The sequence below is a fragment of the Bombina bombina genome, chromosome 11 (genome assembly GCF_027579735.1).
Source record: "Bombina bombina isolate aBomBom1 chromosome 11, aBomBom1.pri, whole genome shotgun sequence".
Taxonomy (NCBI): domain Eukaryota; kingdom Metazoa; phylum Chordata; class Amphibia; order Anura; family Bombinatoridae; genus Bombina; species Bombina bombina.
The window spans coordinates 73434892-73454093 of NC_069509.1; the positions used below are offsets into that span (position 1 = coordinate 73434892).

The 19202-nt window shown below is 33.8% G+C and overlaps 1 protein-coding gene across 3 annotated transcripts in view; it reads right to left on the reverse strand.

Moving 5' to 3' along the window:
* The window catches only part of EPN2 (epsin 2), a 137475-nt gene that overhangs the window by 40520 nt on the left and 77753 nt on the right, over positions 1-19202 (reverse strand). For all 3 annotated transcript variants that reach the window (XM_053694535.1, XM_053694536.1, XM_053694534.1), the window contains exons 3-5: positions 18020-18132; positions 11828-11920; positions 2975-3137 (exon numbers count right to left, since the gene is read on the reverse strand). In XM_053694535.1, the coding sequence (XP_053550510.1) occupies positions 2975-3137; positions 11828-11920; positions 18020-18132 (369 nt within the window). The remainder of the gene's footprint in view (positions 1-2974; positions 3138-11827; positions 11921-18019; positions 18133-19202) is intronic.

Below are 19202 nucleotides of genomic sequence, written 5' to 3' on the forward strand. Positions count from 1 at the left end.
GATAGATATACAGATGGATAGATAGATATACAGATGGATAGATATACAGATGGATAGACAGATATACAGATGGATAGATATAGATATACAGATGGATAGATATAGATATACAGATGGATCGATAGATATACGGATGGGTAGATAGATATACAGATGGATATATAGATATACAGATGGATAGACAGATATACAGATGGATAGATATACAGATAGATATACAGATGGATAGAAAGATATACAGATGGATAGATATACAGATGGATAGATATACAGATAGATAGATAGATATACAGATGGATAGATATCCAGACAGATAGATATACAGTCGGATAGATAGATATACAGATGGATAGACAGATATACAGATGGATAGATATACAGATAGATATACAGATGGATAGAAAGATATACAGATGGATAGATATACAGATGGATAGATATACAGATAGATAGATAGATATACAGATGGATAGATAGATATACAGATGGATAGATATACAGATGGATAGATATACAGACAGATAGATAGATATACAGATGGATAGATAGATATACAGATGGATAGATATACAGATAGATATACAGATGGATAAATAGATAGATAGATAGATAGATAGATATACAGATGGGTAGATAGATATACAGATGATATATAGATATACAGATAGATAGATATACAGATGGATAGATATAGATATACAGATGGATAGATATACAGACAGATAGATATACAGTCAGGATAGATATATAGATATACAGATGGATAGATAGATATACAGATGGATAGATATACAGACAGATATACGGTCGGATAGATAGTTATACAGATGGATAGATAGATATACAGATGGATAGATATACAGATAGATAGATATACAGATGGGTAGATAGATATACGGATGGGTAGATAGATATACGGATGGATATATAGATATACAGATATATATACAGATAGATAGATAGATATACAGATGGATAGATGGATATACAGATGGATAGATATACAGACAGATAGATAGATATACAGACGGATAGATAGATATACAGATGGATAGATAGATATACAGATGGATAGATATACAGATAGATAGATATACAGACAGATAGATATACAGATGGATAGATAGATATACAGATGGATAGAAAGATATACAAATGGATAGATAGATATATAGATGGATAGATAGATATACAGATAGATATACAGATGGATATATAGATATACAGATATATAGATATACTCTGGTTGTTTGCTAAGTTTTTAGTATATACTCCTCCAGTGTATGTCTAGAGCAGATCGAGAGGTTTTGAGGGATTTGTATTGTTGTATCTCCTAGCGCTATGTGTATGGGTTTGCCTTATTTTTATTTTTATTTCTATTATCTTTTTCTAAGTTTAATTTTATTATTTGTGGGTTTATTCTTCTGCCTGCAAACAATTTGGTGGTGTGATTACGTATTGATTTTGTGTTTTGTGTGTTCAATTTTGTTATTTTTTCTTTTGTATTCAACAGTTGTTCATTTGTCTTAATGAAGGCTTCTATGTAAGCCGAAACGTCGACCTATCCTTATGACTTTCTAACGCTATTGTTACAAACAATAAACTAACTTTGATGTATACAAATCCTGAGAGTGCCCTCCCTTTCCTAGCTTTTAGATATACTGATATATATACAGATAGATAGATAGATAGATAGATAGATAGATAGATAGATAGATAGATAGATATACAGATGGATAGATAGATATCAGATGGATATATAGATATAAAGATGGATAGATAGATATACAGATATAGATATACAGATGGATAGATATACAGATGATAGATAGATATAAAGATGGATAGATATACGGATGGATAGATAGATAGATAGATAGATAGATAGATAGATATACAGATGGATAGATATACAGATGGATAGATATACATACGGATGGATAGATAGATATACAGATGTCAGATAGATAGATAGATAGATAGATATACAGATGGATGGATAGATATCCAGACAGATAGATATACAGATAGATAGATATACAGATGAATAGATATACAGATGGATAGATAGATATACAGATAGATATACAGACAGACAGACAGATAGATAGATAGATAGATAGATAGATAGATAGATAGATAGATAGACAAAGATATACAGACGGATGGACAGACAGAAATACAGATAATTAAATAAAAAAAACAATTTGATGAAGTAAATGACTGGCAGAAATGTATAAAAGCGCCACATTGCCTCGCCATAACAAAGAATGCTAATTTCTGAGAGCCTTTATGTAAAACGCACAGCTTAAACTTTGTATGCAACCAGCAGCACTGGGTGATGTAATGTCAGCCTAACTCTTATGACAAAGATCCTCAGATTCCAGCGTGATTGCTATGAAAACCAAGGTGCACACAGAGGTGACAGACCCAAAGGATCATTTCTGTCCCAGAACAATAGCTAAAAATAAAAAAGTTGCATCATAGGTCTTAAATGAACGTAGAGTTTGGATGACCAAAGTAACAGCTGAAGTTCAGTATTTTGAAACTCTCAAAGATTTATATATTGTGGTTTTTAAAAGCACCATATTGTAATTGGAAGAGATCATTTGGCAGTTCATTAAAGGGACATTAATCACATTGAAATATTAAAGGGACATGAAACCCCAAATGTTTCTTTCATGATTTAGGTAGAACATACAATTTTAAACAGCTTTCCAGTTTACTTCTATCATCAAATTTCCTTCATTCTCTTGGTATCGTGTGTTAAAGGAGCAGCAATGCACTACTGGTTTTTAACTGAACACATGGGTAAGCCAATGACAATCGGTATATATATATATATATATATATATATATATATATATATGCAGCCACCAAAGAACACCAATATTAGGATCGCATTTACGCTCCTCGTGCTAACGATATCGCTCTACTTGTAATCTGGCCCATAGTGGGGTAACTATTTACTTACCAAAAGACTTCCAAGGATCCTGTGATACAGGAGAGGCAGTGGCTGCTCCCCACGGATCTGACTGACTGCTGGGCGGTACCGCTGCTGCCCAGGGTTCAGGCTTCTGTGATGCAGGGGCTCCTGCAGGGAGCGCATCCATTAAGTCCAACAAGGAGGCTTGTTTCTGTAAATATACATAAATAAAGATTAGGGTAGCACATATATATATATATATACACACACACACACATATATATATATATATATATATATATATATACATAAATAAAGATTAGGGTAGCACATATATATATATATATATATATATATATATATACAAAGACACACTGTTGCAAAAACTGTGCTTTTGAGCCATAAGACATGTAACAACTTCCAGCTGTGTGCAACCAAAACAAACTGTTATATTTTTGCAAATTGGTTTGTAGTCTCATATGTATCGTTGCCACAACCTAGTTTTCTACAGGAATCAAATTGTTGCAAAGTTCTTACCGGTAACACTCTAATATCAGGGTACAAGTAGAGTGTTAACTGTGTATGTTTTTTCGGCTGAGTGAGTTTTACACATACATATTTGGGTATTATATTTTCTCCTTTGTAGGTAAATATACTTTCAAATAACCTCCAAAAGCTTTCAGTATTCCAGTATATTATATTGTATCATGGGTAAATGACATGAGCATGTATATTGGTGGTCTTGAGCTAACTTTATGCAGCGGTGAAAACATCAACCCAGGTTACTCACGGTTATCCGGCCCCACTCTGCGGGTAGTTAGAAAGTGTCCAGGCACTCCTCCTCATTTACCCATGATACAATATAATATACTGGAATACTGAAAGCTTTTGGAGGTTATTTGAAAGTATATTTACCTACAAAGGAGAAAATATAATACCCAAATATGTATGTGTAAAACTCACTCAGCCGAAAAAACATACACAGTTAACACTCTACTTGTACCCTGATATTAGAGTGTTACCGGTAAGAACTTTGCAACAATTTGATTCCTGTAGAAAACTAGGTTGTGGCAACGATACATATGAGACTACAAACCAATTTGCAAAAATATAACAGTTTGTTTTGGTTGCACACAGCTGGAAGTTGTTACATGTCTTATGGCTCAAAAGCACAGTTTTTGCAACAGTGTGTCTTTGTTTGAAGTGAAATTCTCAAATTGCATATTATACTGTGACAAGTCAAGCGCATAGTGCATAAGATAATATTTTGAAGCCATGGATCAGGAAGAAATTGTAAACAGACGAGCAAAACTTGATTTACTCATTAAAGGGGACACCACTCCTAAACACACACCTGTAGATTTGAGCACATTGTTTTCTATGAAAGAGAAATTAACCATTAAGGAACTTAAGACATGGTGGGAAATGGAATTCTTACTACTGTATATAAATGAGGAAAAAATACCACGAGGCCTCAGAATGAAAAAGTACCCAGCAGCAGAAAAAATGGATGTGGTTTTTATGAAAGAATGGAATCAGAATTTAACTGATTGCTCTGTGATTCTTATGAAGCAACTATTAAAGAAAAGAACAGAGGAAAGAGAAACCACTCTATGTGAGCTAGCTGAGATACAAATACAGATTGATGATCTTAAAGAAGATGAGAGATTTGAAGATTATATGAAACAACTGAAAGATACAACTGAAAGAATTGATAATGAAGTGGTCGCAAGAAAATTGGGCAAATATCAAAGAGATTGTAAGGACTATGATTTAGATATAGTTTATAGTTGGAACACCAATACTCAGCAAAATAAAAGAAGAAGTCATCAGAACAAAAAGAATAAGGGAAAAAGGGTGGAAGGAGACATGTCCAGTAATAAAAAGGAAGCACAAAGAAAAGTCACCTTTTCAAGCACAGAGGGCAGTTCATATGCATATAGTCCAAGATCATCTACACCCATGAGTGAGGAAAATAATGAAAGAGATAATTCTCTAGGAGCAAGACCTAAAGAAAAAGTGGAACACAGATCACTGGTGGATCTGGGGATTACCCCTAATATGTCCGGCCACGAGCATAAAGTAAAAGATGGAGACCCAAAAAGAATAAAGAAGAAAAAGGAAGAAGATCAAAAAGCGAAATATCCCAGCAGGCTGACCAGAGCAATGAGAGAAAAGAAGGATCAGAACTAGAGAGTATAATAAATTTATCATCTGTCCCATTAACCAACATACAGAAGATTGCACTCTCGAAGGGAATGGGTTTCTCTCCAACAAGAAATATGGACTTATTTGATACCATTGTTGACCTCAATAAGTTTGTACGAAAGGTCACTTTAAAAAGGCATTTTTTTAATGAGGATCCATCTTCCATTTATGACAGTGAGATAGTGGATACGGGTATGGCTGAAAGTAGTACAATGGGCACTGATATAGATTCACTAACTTTTAATGAATTGTGTGATACCAACAGTTTAAGGATCTTAAATAGTGAAAGCTTGAGATATGATCCCAGTAATTTAAGTATTCCAAGCTCTACACAAAAAATAGGACACACAAGTAGTTTTTATCCTATACATGCAAGAGGGGATCTAATTGAGGTATTTCACGCAGTGGTGGAAGAAGAATTGACACAATTGTACAACACAAAAGTAAAAGATACACACACAAAAAAGAATAAAAGGGATAATTTGTCACACCAGGAGAGAAAAGCACTAAAAGAAATTAGGGATAATACCAACATAGTAATTTCTAAATCTGATAAGGGTGGCACTATCGTGGTACAAGATAGGGAAGCATATGTATTGGAAGCTGAAAGGCAACTATCAGATGAAAATACATACCATAAATTAACATATAACCCCACAGAGCGGTTTAATAATGAGTTAAAAATTTTGTTAGATGAAGGCGTTCACCAGGGTTTTTTGACACAAGCACAGGCAGAATGCTTAGTAAATGAGAGCCCTACAGTAACTGTATTTAAACATCTCCCTAAAGTTCATAAATGCGCATCAAGACCGCCGGGGAGGCCCATTATCTCCACAATAGGAACCATAGGAGAAAACCTAGGGAGATGGATTGACGAATTTCTACAACCCATAGTAAAAAGCTTACCAGGTTATCTTAGGGATACGAAACACCTACTACGTAAGGTGGAAGATCTAGGATGGGATAGTGAATCACTGTTCTTAACCATAGACGTAGAATCGTTATACTCCTGTATACCGCATAGGGAGGGATTAACTGCCCTTAACGAAATGCTACATACGTATACTAAATTTGAGACATGCTTTATTGAATATATTGTGGATATAGTCCAATTTCTTTTAACCCATAACTATTTTCTATTTGAAGGCTGTTTTTATGTACAATGTCAGGGCACGGCGATGGGGGCGAAATTCGCCCCCTCGTATGCTAACTTATATCTTGGATATTTTGAACTGAAGAAAATATTCACTACTAATAATCCTTTTCAAAACCGTATTTTATTCTATACTAGATTTATAGATGATTTGCTAATAGTCTGGAAGAATGGTGATTCAACTATAGAACAGTTTATGGGATATTTAAATGACAATAATAACAATTTGAGGTTTACATTCTTTTGCTCTGAGAATAGTGTAGATTATCTAGACCTAACGATAAAAGGAGATGTAGATAAAGGATGCATTACAACAGAAATATTTAGAAAAAAAACATCAGGCAATACCATACTTAGGGCAGATTCTGGCCATCCCTATAGTGTGAAAAAGGGGATCCCTAAAGGCCAGTTTATGCGCTTAAAACGTAATTGTAGTAGTGAAGAGAATTACTCTATACAAGCAAATATATTAAAAAATAGACTGATGGATAGGGGCTATAAGAAAAGAGATCTAGAAATAACCATGGAAGAGGTTAAGGCCATGGACAGGAAAGCTTTATTGCAGGATAAAAACAAACAGGATAAAGTTTTAGGAAATATGGATAAGTTAACTTTTTCCACTAAATATAGTAGACAATATTCAGAAATTTGTAAAATTATTCAGAAATTTAGCCCACTACTAAGAAATGATCCAAAATTGAAAACAGTCATAGACAAAGGAATCAGGTGTGTATCAAGGAGAGCAGAAACCATAGAGAACAATCTTAAAAGAAATTTTTCTAACAAGGAGAAAAAAGAGGATAGAATGTGGCTTAAAAAGAAAAATGGGAACTATAGGTGTGGTGGCACACCATGTAAATCATGTAAATACTTGGTTAGGAGTGATACTTTTAACTCTACAGTAACAGGTAATGTGTACATGGTGAACCATCACCTTAATTGTAATTCCAGATATATAGTGTATCTTATCACTTGCAAACTTTGTTTTTTTCAATACACTGGTAGAACGACACGCATGCTCAAAGATAGAGTGAGAGAGCACCTACTGTCTCTTGAGAGTGAGGTGCCAAAGACACCAGTGGCGAAACATTTTGCCCAACATAGAAGGAATGATAACTTTGATATAAGTGAATTAAAATATATCAATACTTTATTTTCATTTCAAGGTATTGATCATGTGCCCAAGCTGAATACAGGTGGCAATAGATCACAGACGCTTAATAGGAGAGAAGTGTACTGGATTTATACTTTAAAGACAGGGAGTCCTTTAGGCATAAACGAAAACTCAGATGTAAAACTTTATATAGGTAACTAAGTTAAAATCGATAGTTAATAGTATTCGAAATTTTCTCCATAGGATGATAAATATTTAGATATAACTATTAATAAATAAAGGTGAAAAGTTTTTCAAAATATAGCTATTACTAGAGGCTTTAGATTATATTGCAATGGATTATTATTAATTTATTGTGCTTAGTCCTTAATATACGGCTATACTTATATCTAATATATGCCCTTTTATTTGTGTACTATGTAATAGCTCAGCGGTATATAAAATTCTGAGACAGTAAAAGTATTGGTTTATATAGCATTAGATATTTTTCCCACCATTTGTGTTAATGTTTCTAACTATATATTTTTAGATACAATGTGCTTGTAAATTTAAGATTGTTATTTTAAATATTGTGATGTGATAATGATGCACCAAATTGAATGACGTATAGATCACAAACATGCCGCTAAATATATAAGCGGTAGTATACCTTTAAATCCTGAGAATGAATAGTGAGTGTAATAAAAGGTGCAATCAGACAGCTGTGAGTATCCCTGACGAAGTGCTGTTTAGCAGCAGGAAACGCGTTGGATGTAGCTTATGTGTGTGGAGTGGTGGAACCTTTGTTTTTTCGATGTAATAAATACACAGTGTTGATTTAGCTTGGTCTGTGAATGCTTATTTCTTCGCAATTGTGGTAAGATTATATATATATATATACACACACACACACACACACATATATATATATATATATATATATATATATATATATATACATAAATAAAGATTAGGGTAGCACATATATATATATATATATATATATGTATATATACACACACACACATATATATATATATATATATATATATATACATAAATAAAGATTATGGTAGCACATATATATATATATATATATATATATATATATATATACACACACACATATATATATATATATATATATATATATATATATATATATATATATATATATATATACATAAATAAAGATTAGGGTAGCACATATATATATATATATATATATATATATATATACACACACACACACATATATATATATATATATATATATATATATATATACATAAATATATATATATATACATATATACACACACATATATATATATATACATAAATATATATATATATACATATATACACACACACACATATATATATATATATATACATAAATATATATATATATATATATATATATATATATATATATATATGACAAAAGGAGGCACTCTGGTCTTTTAGCAAGTGAGTTTTAATATCTCAAGTGTGACGTTTCGGGGAGTCCTCTATATTTAGCCGTTGGCACACTGGCAGCTGAAGATTGAGGTGAGAGTGCTCTCTTCTGAACAGTATATATATATATGCAACAAACTAACAAGAATATTAGTAGTAGATTAGTACGTTTATTAGTTTGCTGCCCAAATCATCGGACTAAGATGGAAATTGCAATCAAAATACACACACATTTTGTATACATTTTAAAAGCGCTCTTTTTAGATGGAACAAAATACAGATGACCCTCATTTTGCACCAGTTCAATTTGCGCTGATGCACAATAAGCGCCAGTTCCAAGTGATCACATGACCACTCGTGAGGAAGTTGTTTTACAGGCTTCTTAGCTGAAAACAAAAGATTTACAGAAGAGTTTTTCACACTTGCATTTAAAGTACAGGACTGTAATACTGTCTACAGCACATTGGAATAGCTTGCCATTCATTTGTTTTCTTAAAGGCAGTTAAAGGGATATTCCGGTCAAAATGTTTATGCACATAGATGAATTACCTATTTAAAAAGAAACATATTTGCAATACACATGTAATGGCAAAAATGTTTCTAGTAAAATTATCACTGTTTTAGTGTTAGCATTGTTCTCTGCAAGTGCATGTGAAGCATAGCTAGACATTCTCAGTGCACCAGCATTTTAAATGCTGTAGCAGCCCAGAGAGCCAGTTGGGCTTGTATTATGTCAGAAATGAACAAATTGAGTCATTACCAGATGGTACAAGCACCTTAGGCTCTCTGAACAAGTGATCTGTTTAAAATGCTGGTGCACGGTGCATACTTAAATACACTTTTGAAACAGCTATAACTTTTATAAGAAGCATGTTTGCCAATACATTTATATTACAAAAATGCTTCTATTCAAAACTGAAATGCACCCATGTGGATTCCAATTTTGGCTGGAATGTCCCTTTAACTGTAAACAAATTGAATTGCTATCATAGATATAAAATAACAGTAACATATTAAAAATATTTTTCCATGTTGTCTTTTTTTATATTGATGCTAACAGGAAGTGTACATCTGTCTGTATGTTAAAAAAGGAAAAATGCCTTTTTTACATATTCCCCACTGCCCTTTTTATGGATAGTGACCTCACAAGCATAAAAACATTTTTATATTGCTGTTTTTTTACATTTACAGCATTCATTATAGGGCTTTAAAAATAATAATATATAATAACACATATAGGGCTCGTTAGACCGCTATCTGCGCTAGAAGTCATTTTTTGTGCTCGTCGTGTTGTGCTCATATTACAAGTTGAAAGTAAACTGTTTTCGCTCACGCGCTAACCCGACAAGTGTAAAAAGCCGAACTTACCTTGCTCACAATAACTTATTCTCCTATAGAAGTAAATGGAACAAAACAAGTGTGGACCCCCACCCCTCACTAATGCGCAAACCTGATTGCATATTCTCAAGTTTGCTAACTAGACATGAAAATATGAATATTTCACATTCCAATGTTCTTCACATAGAAGAATAAGTTCTATTTATTCATAAATGCATATTTCTACATATGATGGTATTTTGGTACAATATATATCTATACCTATATACAAGATGATTATATATAGGTATAGATATATACAGATATATATAAACATGTCTAATTAAAAAAGACACATGACATATTCCCCTATGTGCAGAACATTGGAATGTGAAATATTTGCAGTACATACACAGTATAAAACTTTATTAGATATGAATATTGCATGGATATAATTTTACATGTTTTCATCTACTTAATTGCAAAGGTCTCCAATGCAATTATATATATATATATATATGTCTATATATGTGTGCATATGTATTTATGTGTTTATATGTCTGTAATACATAAATACACATAGACATACATAAATTCATATGTACACACATATAAACACACACACATATATATATAACTATGTATGTATGTATGTATGTATCTCTATGTTAAAGCCCTTTGCCGGCCTTTTTTTTCTAACACCTGAGACCTCAAATCTTTTTTTTTAATAATTTGTATTAGTATTGTTATTATGAGAGTAACGGTACTTTTACATGTATTTTTGATGACATTTTTTTGTTTTGAGAAACAGTTATCAAGAGCTTTGAGGTTGCTCTAACCTGACGAGCATAAACTTCAATTGCGATCAAGCGATCGTGATTACTTTCAAGTTGTAATATGAGCAAAAAAAAACGACACACGCAAACATCCGCAATAAACCCTATTTCGCTTGCGTGTAACTGTTAGCACTCCACTCTTAATCTAGCCCATGATATATATTAAGTTATAATATAATATTACATTACTAATGTAAATTTTGGCAGGGGCCTGGAATCAAATTAATTTACTTCCCATTGAGTTACATTATATATCTGGGTTCAGTTTACGATTGTTATACAACTATTTCTTAAGGAACAGAACCCAGGTATAAACCTAGAGATACCGTATACATTTCAGTATAATGTACCCTTTTGACTGGATTAAGTTGGCTGTTACATTATACTATGACAGACTTTATAATATAAAAAAGCTACTCTCATTAGACTGGATTCCATTCTGTCAAAATTCCCATGCAAGAAAACCCTTATCGACCAGCGATGTACATAGTACATTGCAGTCATTAAGTGGTTAAAAAACAAATTACATACAAACAGCTGAGAAATGCCCCTGAAAACAGGCATACATGGGCAAGATGTAAAGCTGTTGCAAAAATGTTTTCTTATTAATTGGAATATCAGTGTTCCCCATCTACCCATATGCAAAAGTCAGGGAGTGCACTTTGTATGGATGGACAGGAAGCTGTTTTCCCTAGAGAAATATGAATGACAGTATTCCAGAGCTACAGAACTTTGTGGTGCTATACGCTATACAAATAAATGACGATGTTAATAATAATAATAACAACAACAACAACATTTTCATAGTAGCTTAAAACATATAAAACACTCACCCCCTTCTTTTTGGGTCCTTTGATGGTATGCTTCCTGCTTTCCTCCAGAGCCATTTGTAACCGCAAGTCATCCCCGCGCCGGATACGCTCTTCCTGCGAACAAGAGAAGGAGGTTTTGCTACGTGCACAAATAGATGTAAAGTTTCTGCTACCTCTAAGCTAATATTCAGAAAACACTGATAGATAAGGATGAAGAAACGGAAGGAGGACATTTTTAAAAAGAGAAGGAAAATTTGAGAAATTTGGAGAGACAGAGAAAAAAAACTGAAAATTAATATGGGAAACAGATGATATAATAACCTACTGTAGTGGACGAGGAGATGAGCGTAAAGGGAGTGGGACAAAAATGTAAAAGGTAAGAAATGAAAACAAAATACAAAAGAATGTCAGTATAGCGGTATGGGCAGGAATGGCACGGGCAGAAGAAAAACAAAATAAAAGCACAAATGTGCAGTGATAATTTACGGCCCCAATAACTAATGTGTGAACCCTAAAAAAAAACCACACAAGATGTTCTTGCATCTCCATGCACTGAGTAAATTCTACAAACTTGAGAAAGCTCATAAAATACACAGGTTTTGTCTTATACTACTATCTATCTAACCTGTAATATATATATATATATATATATATATATATATATATATATATATATATATATATATGTGTTGCTCTATCTATCTATTTATCTAATACAAAATGAGGAAGAAGGAGAGCTGAGCCCAGGTGTCAGGAAAAAGTTTTATTGCAAGGTAGGCTTTCTGGATACAAGGTGAACTCCAATCTTACGCGTTTCGCGCATGGGCACATGCGCTTCATCAGAGATATTGGTCTCTGCTGTTCAGGGTCAATATAAAGTGGTGAGTGACCTATCAGGGCAGGTATGGTAATTTAATCTTTAGATGTAAAAATTGCCAACAGGTGTATGGTCTGATGGTCACCCACTGCTATGTTTGCATTGATCCTGTGCAGCAGAGGACTAAAAAAGAACAGATAAATAATGATTGAATGATTTTAAAAATAGAACTAAATTATACATATTGTTTATAACATGTATATATATAAATCTCAGTTGGTATAGTACTGAATAATGTCACGACAGTGTATGTATATCTAGGTGCCTATTATGTAATTTGCTTTGATTTTAGTTTCTATGTTTTTTACATATTTTCACTTCTAAGAATAAGCACATATTTAAGTTAGACAGTTGGCTCACATTTTGAAGTCCCGTAATTTAACAAAGCCCTTTATGGGGAAATTTGGACTTGCAGGAGTAATATGTGGCACAACTGGAACAAAAATTGACAATAGCCCTTCATGGGGCTAACAGTACTGTTCCAAACATCATCATGCATAAATATGATTAATAATTAATAACATTCTGTAATCTAATAGCATTTATGGGTAACTTTGATACTATATGTTTGTGAGTTACTTCTGTAAGGTCCATGAAACAGTCTATATTTACTATGCTACATCCCTTGGGTCCCCTGATAATAATGGCTCCTAGTTGTGTATCGCAAATAGGAGAGAAAGGACAAACAGTAAATAAAAAATTACTCTAGAAATAGGTATTGTCCATACTAAGAAGGAAAGTTCTGTTGTTTGATACTGTAGGGGACTACAGGGGTATATTAGCTACCTTACCTGTTGTGAATAACAACACTGGGTAAGGAATAGAGCTATTAGAAAGCATGATAAAAGAATTTTAGTATGTTTTTTTTCTTTATACAATAGATTAGCTAAAGGAGAAAATGGTAATTAATTTGTCTTTTGGAGAGGGATGAATTCGTCTAGACCTAAACTGGGAACATCCTGTGATTTTATGTGTATGTTTCTTGGTTATTACTTATAGTTTCGTACTTTTCTCTACTATGAGGTTTTTATTTTTTATTTTTTATTTTGTGTCCCTGGCATATAGATTTTGGAATCAAAGACATCCTGGATGAGTGGAAGAAGAGGTACTATTCATTCAATGTACAGATTAACATCGTATCTTTTGTTCATGCCTTGTGGTGCCCTAGTTTGAAGCATGAAGATCCAGTATACTTCTCTTTTGGATAGAGTTTTATTCCTATCTCCTCCTAAAGGGTTATTTGTTATATGTTCGATTGCTTTAAACGTAAAATGGGTCAGTTTTTGTGGGTGTGTGTGAAAATGTTTCGCCACTGGTGTTCTAGGGAATTCTTCCTCTATGGATAGGAGGTGTTCCCTTATGCGGTCTTTTAAGGGACGTGTGGTGATACCAACATATTGTTGTTGGCAGTATGAACATGTGATCAAATAAATTATGTATGTTGATGTACAGTCCATCCTAGTGGTGATGGGGTATGTTGTGTTGGTTTGCGAAGAGGTAAATGTTAGACACTTATCGGTGTATTTGCAGCTTTTACATGGTATACGGCCACATCTGTAGTTGCCTTTTGTGGGAGTGAGCCAATTGGTAGTTAATGGGGTTTTATCATGAAACTTGTGTGTGATCTTATCTCGTATTGTTGGTGCTTTTTTGGCTACAAATCTAATGCGTTTCTGTAATTTATCCCTTAGGATGATGTCACTATTGAGAACAGGGAGATACTTTTTAATAATTCTAGTGATGGTGTAAAATTGGTTGCTATAGTTTGTAACAAAACATATGTCTTCTTTTATGTCATTCCTGTTTGATGTGCTTTTGGCTGTTTTGCTAATTAGCAATGATGTCCTATCCATTCTCATTACTTGCAGTTTGATTTTGAAAAGTAAACTTTTTTTGTAGCCTCTAGCTACTAATCTATTTGTTAGTTCATCTGCTTGTTTGATGTATACCTGGAGGGAACTACAATTTCTCCGTAGTCTGAGGTATTGACCCTTAGGGATACCTCTTTGTATGTGTGGAGCATGGCAAGAGTCTGCTCTTAGTATCGTATTTCTTGCTAGCGGTTTTCTGAATGTGCTGGTGATGATTTCTCCTACCCTATTATGTTCTAGTGTAAGGTCTAGAAAATTAATAGTGTGGTCATCATTTTGGTGTGTGAATGTCAGGTTGAGTATGTTATTATTAAAGTAGTTAATGATTTCTTGGATGGTAAGTTCTGTGTTCTTCTTATAGATCAAAATTAGATCATCTATAAATCTACCGTACACAACTACCTTGTCCTCAAGGGCCAGTCCACCCCCAAAGAGATAGAGATGTTCAAAATATCCCATATACAAGTTTGCATAAGAGGGGGCAAACTTGGCCCCCATGGCAGTGCCACATTTCTGGAGGTAGTAATGGCCCTCGAAGACAAAGTAGTTGTGTGTAAGGAGAAATTTTGTGAGTTCCACAAGGAATGTGATAAATTCCTCTGGGTAACTGGTGTGTCTCCTTAGCATATATGTCAAAGCTGTGAGGCCTTCCTCATGGGGGATGCTCGAATAAAGTGCTGAGACATCTATGGATAACCAAGTGTACTTTTCTTGCCATGTTACTGCTTGTATTTGTTGTATTAAGTGTGTGCTGTCTCGTATATACCCTGGCAAGGATTTGACTATAGGTTGTAATATGTTGTCTAGCCAGTTCCCTACTCTTTCGCATAGTGAGCCTCTGCTGGCTACTATAGGTCTGCCAGGTGTGTCAGTGAGGGTCTTATGTATTTTGGGGACTATGCGGAATGTAGGGATGGTAGGGTACTCAACTAGGCAATAAGTGGCTATCTAATACACAGGGTTTGTCTTATACTACTATCTATCTAACCTGTAATAATATATATATATATATATATATATTGCTCTATCCATCTATCTATCTATCTATCTATCTATCTATCTATCTATCTATCTATCTATCTAATACACAGGGTTTGTCTTATACTAATATCTATCTAACCTGTAATACTAATATATATATATATATATATATATATATATATATATATATATATATATATATATATATATCTGTTGCTCTATCTATCAATCTATCTAATACACAGACACAACACACACACACAGGTAGAACAACTTTTATCCAAACCAAACTGCTTGGGACCGGAAAAGGTTTGGATTTTAGAAAAGTTTGGATTTTGGGATATTTGCATCTGTAAAATGGGACAGTTTGAAGAGGAGATGGGACCAAGCGTAAACAACAATAACATGTCATTTAGGCAATATTTACATGTTACAACACAGCTTATACATGTAACCTAAAGGCAGATTTTTTTTTGTTTTTTTAATGCTATTGTATACACAGTACCCTCAGAAAGATAGTACACTAATCATGAAATCACAAGGGTAATATTTGTTGTTTTTAATAATTATAGACTATTATTTGCATTTAAAAAAAAAAAAAACACACAGACAGAGAAGTATGTGATTTACAGGCTTAATTAAAAAGGTTGGATTTCAGAATAAGTTTTGAATTATAGGATTCCGGATTTGGGGATTTGTACCTGTGTATACACATATTCATTTTTGCATCATAATACCTAGGACTTTAAGAGCGAGGCTAGGGGCGGAGCCTTGTTGACAGCCTGTATATGGGTGTGGTCAGTCTGTTTATGGGTAGGATTTATGTGTTCTGTAAACAAGGAAAGAGGAGCTTCAGGGCAGGAGTTCTTAAAATACAAGACAGCTTGGGAGCTCTGCATAATTTGCATTTATAGAGTGAACTGCACTATTTCAGCAAGTGGCTTTTCAAAATTTTATATTTATATTTATAATATTAAAGGGACATTGTACACTAGATTTTTCTTTGCATAAATGTTTTGTAGGTGATCCATTTACATAGCCCATCTGGTAATGTTTTTGTAACAATGTATAGTTTTGCTTATTTTTTAATAACATTGTGGTGATTTTCAGACTCGTAACCAAGCCCCAATGTTTTAGATGTATACTGATGTCTACAGATTCCTACGGCTCCTGTTTGTACAATCTGTCTTTTCATATGCAAGGAAGGGGGAGTGTCTGCTCTTGTTTTCCCAGCACCTTTCAGTGGGTGTCCCAGCCTAACCTCATCAACAGTACTAAACTGGGAGCTTCTAAGTACGTTTTCAAAAGATTTTATACTGGATTTTAGATCAGTTTCTGTGCATATTCTTCTTGATAATAGTGTCTATTACAAGTTATATAAAAATTGGTGTATACTGTTCCCTTAAATAATAAAATGTAAGTTTCTTATACTCAAGCATTTTTTATTATGCACAGGAACCACTGTCAATGCAGAGGCAGGGAACATGCACATTGATTCACGTTCTGTGCATGCTCTCAGAGCACATAGAATTGGCATGATGCCTTCGACTGCATTTGCTGTGGATCACATGCACTAAAACTGAAAACTTTTAAAAAGCATTTTCTTTTTAAAAAACAAAAAAACAACATGGATATTACATATATGCTTTTAGTTGAATTTGGAATGCACTGCCTGGAAGTTCACAAAACTTATTTTTTTAGTACAGATAACTATAAAAAATAAAAGTCTAAAATGTTAATACATAAATTCCATTAGAACATGTTTTGGTGAAATGATAGTGTTCATTTAGAGAGGTCACTTACATGGTCTACAGGTTAGAAATCTGATGGATGAATCTAACGAGATGCTTCTGAACAGATTTAAAAACACAAACAAACAAGGAATGTTTTTCATTTAGCAACTTTACAGCCTGTATCATAAAACCAAGTTTGTATTTCTTTTAAACATCCATAAAGGGACAGTAGACACATTTTTATTACAAGACATTTTTGTTGTGTTGCTATAGAATAGTGTATCTGCCAAATCTAAATGTTTTTTGTTTTTAAACAAATAACATCCTTTTTACTGGAATCATTTTTCAATAGACAAACTCCTTCCACCTTTTGCCTTACTTGGAGGAGCCAATCAGGACTTTAGTCTACAGACAACAAGGCTAACCACTTTGAGTAAGTTACTATAAAGTACATTATTATTCAGTTGTTATCTGATAAAGCCAGTTAGGGACAGATATGTAGAAGGGTTAGCCTTGAGAAGTCAGTAGGTGCATTACAAGTTCTGAAAATTAGACATGTTGCCCTAAATTACATGAAAAGAGGGCAACATAAATAAAACTATAATGCATAGTTATTATTTTGTGCATAACTAAACATTTTATATAAAAATCTCAAGGACTCTTGTTTAGTGGGGAATAAAACATACAAAATCCCAAGGCAGAGGGCAGGACTAGCTTCTGCAAATTTGCAGAGAATTTCTGTTTAACTCACCTGTTCAGCTACCTCTCTACTCATAGCCAAAGCCAGCTGCAACTGTAATTCTTCTTCTCCGCTTGTCTGGGGACGGGCTTGCTCTAGTTCAGAGGAGACACGGGGTGAAGTAGCTGAGAATAAAACAGGACATAGAAGATCAGCATTGTATTATTAAAGATACATTAAAAGCAAAATGTATGCTTGTCTCACAATCCCTAGAGAGGCCAAAAAGCAAATTCTGTATGCTGCAAAATGGTTCAAATTGCCTGAACCAGCTACCTACTGTATCTATTTTAATTGTAGACAATTAATTGTAAAGGAATGTGTGCACTGCTCTAAGCAACCACTTTGTAGTATTATGAAGCTGGAAATGTGCACTATATTTAAAGGGATATGAAACAAAAAAAAATATTCTTTCATGATTCTGATAAAAAAAATGTACTTTTAAACAACTTTCTAATGTACATATATTATCTAATTTTCTTTGTTGTTTCTGTATGCTTTGTTGAAAAACATACCAAGGTAGCCTCAGGAGCCGCAATGCACTACTGGAAACTAGCTGCTGATTGGTGTTTGCACATATATGCCTCTTGACATTGGCTCCCTGATGTGTTCAGCTACCTCACAGTAGTGCATTGTTGCTCCTTCAAAATAGGATACCTAGAGAATTACAAGTATAGAAATGTGCATAGGTGCATTTCAATTTGAAATAGAAGAATGTTTGCAATATACTTCCATTAGCAATCAGCCAATAGAATGTGAGCCAATAGGATTGAAGCTCAATCCTATTGGCTGATTGCATCAGCCAATAAGATATTTTTTTCACCTTTAATTCCGATTAATTCTATCAGCCAATCGGAATTCAAGGGAGGCCATCTTGGATGACGTCATTTTAAAGGAGAATTCATTCTTGAAGAGCTGTGGAAAGAAGAGGATGCTCCGCGCTGGATGTCTTGAAGATGGAGCCGCTCCGTGTTGGAAGGATGAAGACAGAAGATGCCATCTGGATGAAGACTTCTCTCCGTCTGGAGGACAACTACTTGCCGCTTGGATGAAGACTTCTCTTGGCTTTGTTGAGGACTTCTTGCCGCTTGGATGAAGACTTCTCTCGGCTTTGTTGAGGATGGATGTCCGGTCTTCAAAAACTGTAAGTTGATCTTCGGGGTTAGTGTTAGTTTTTTTTTTAAGGGTTTATTGGGTG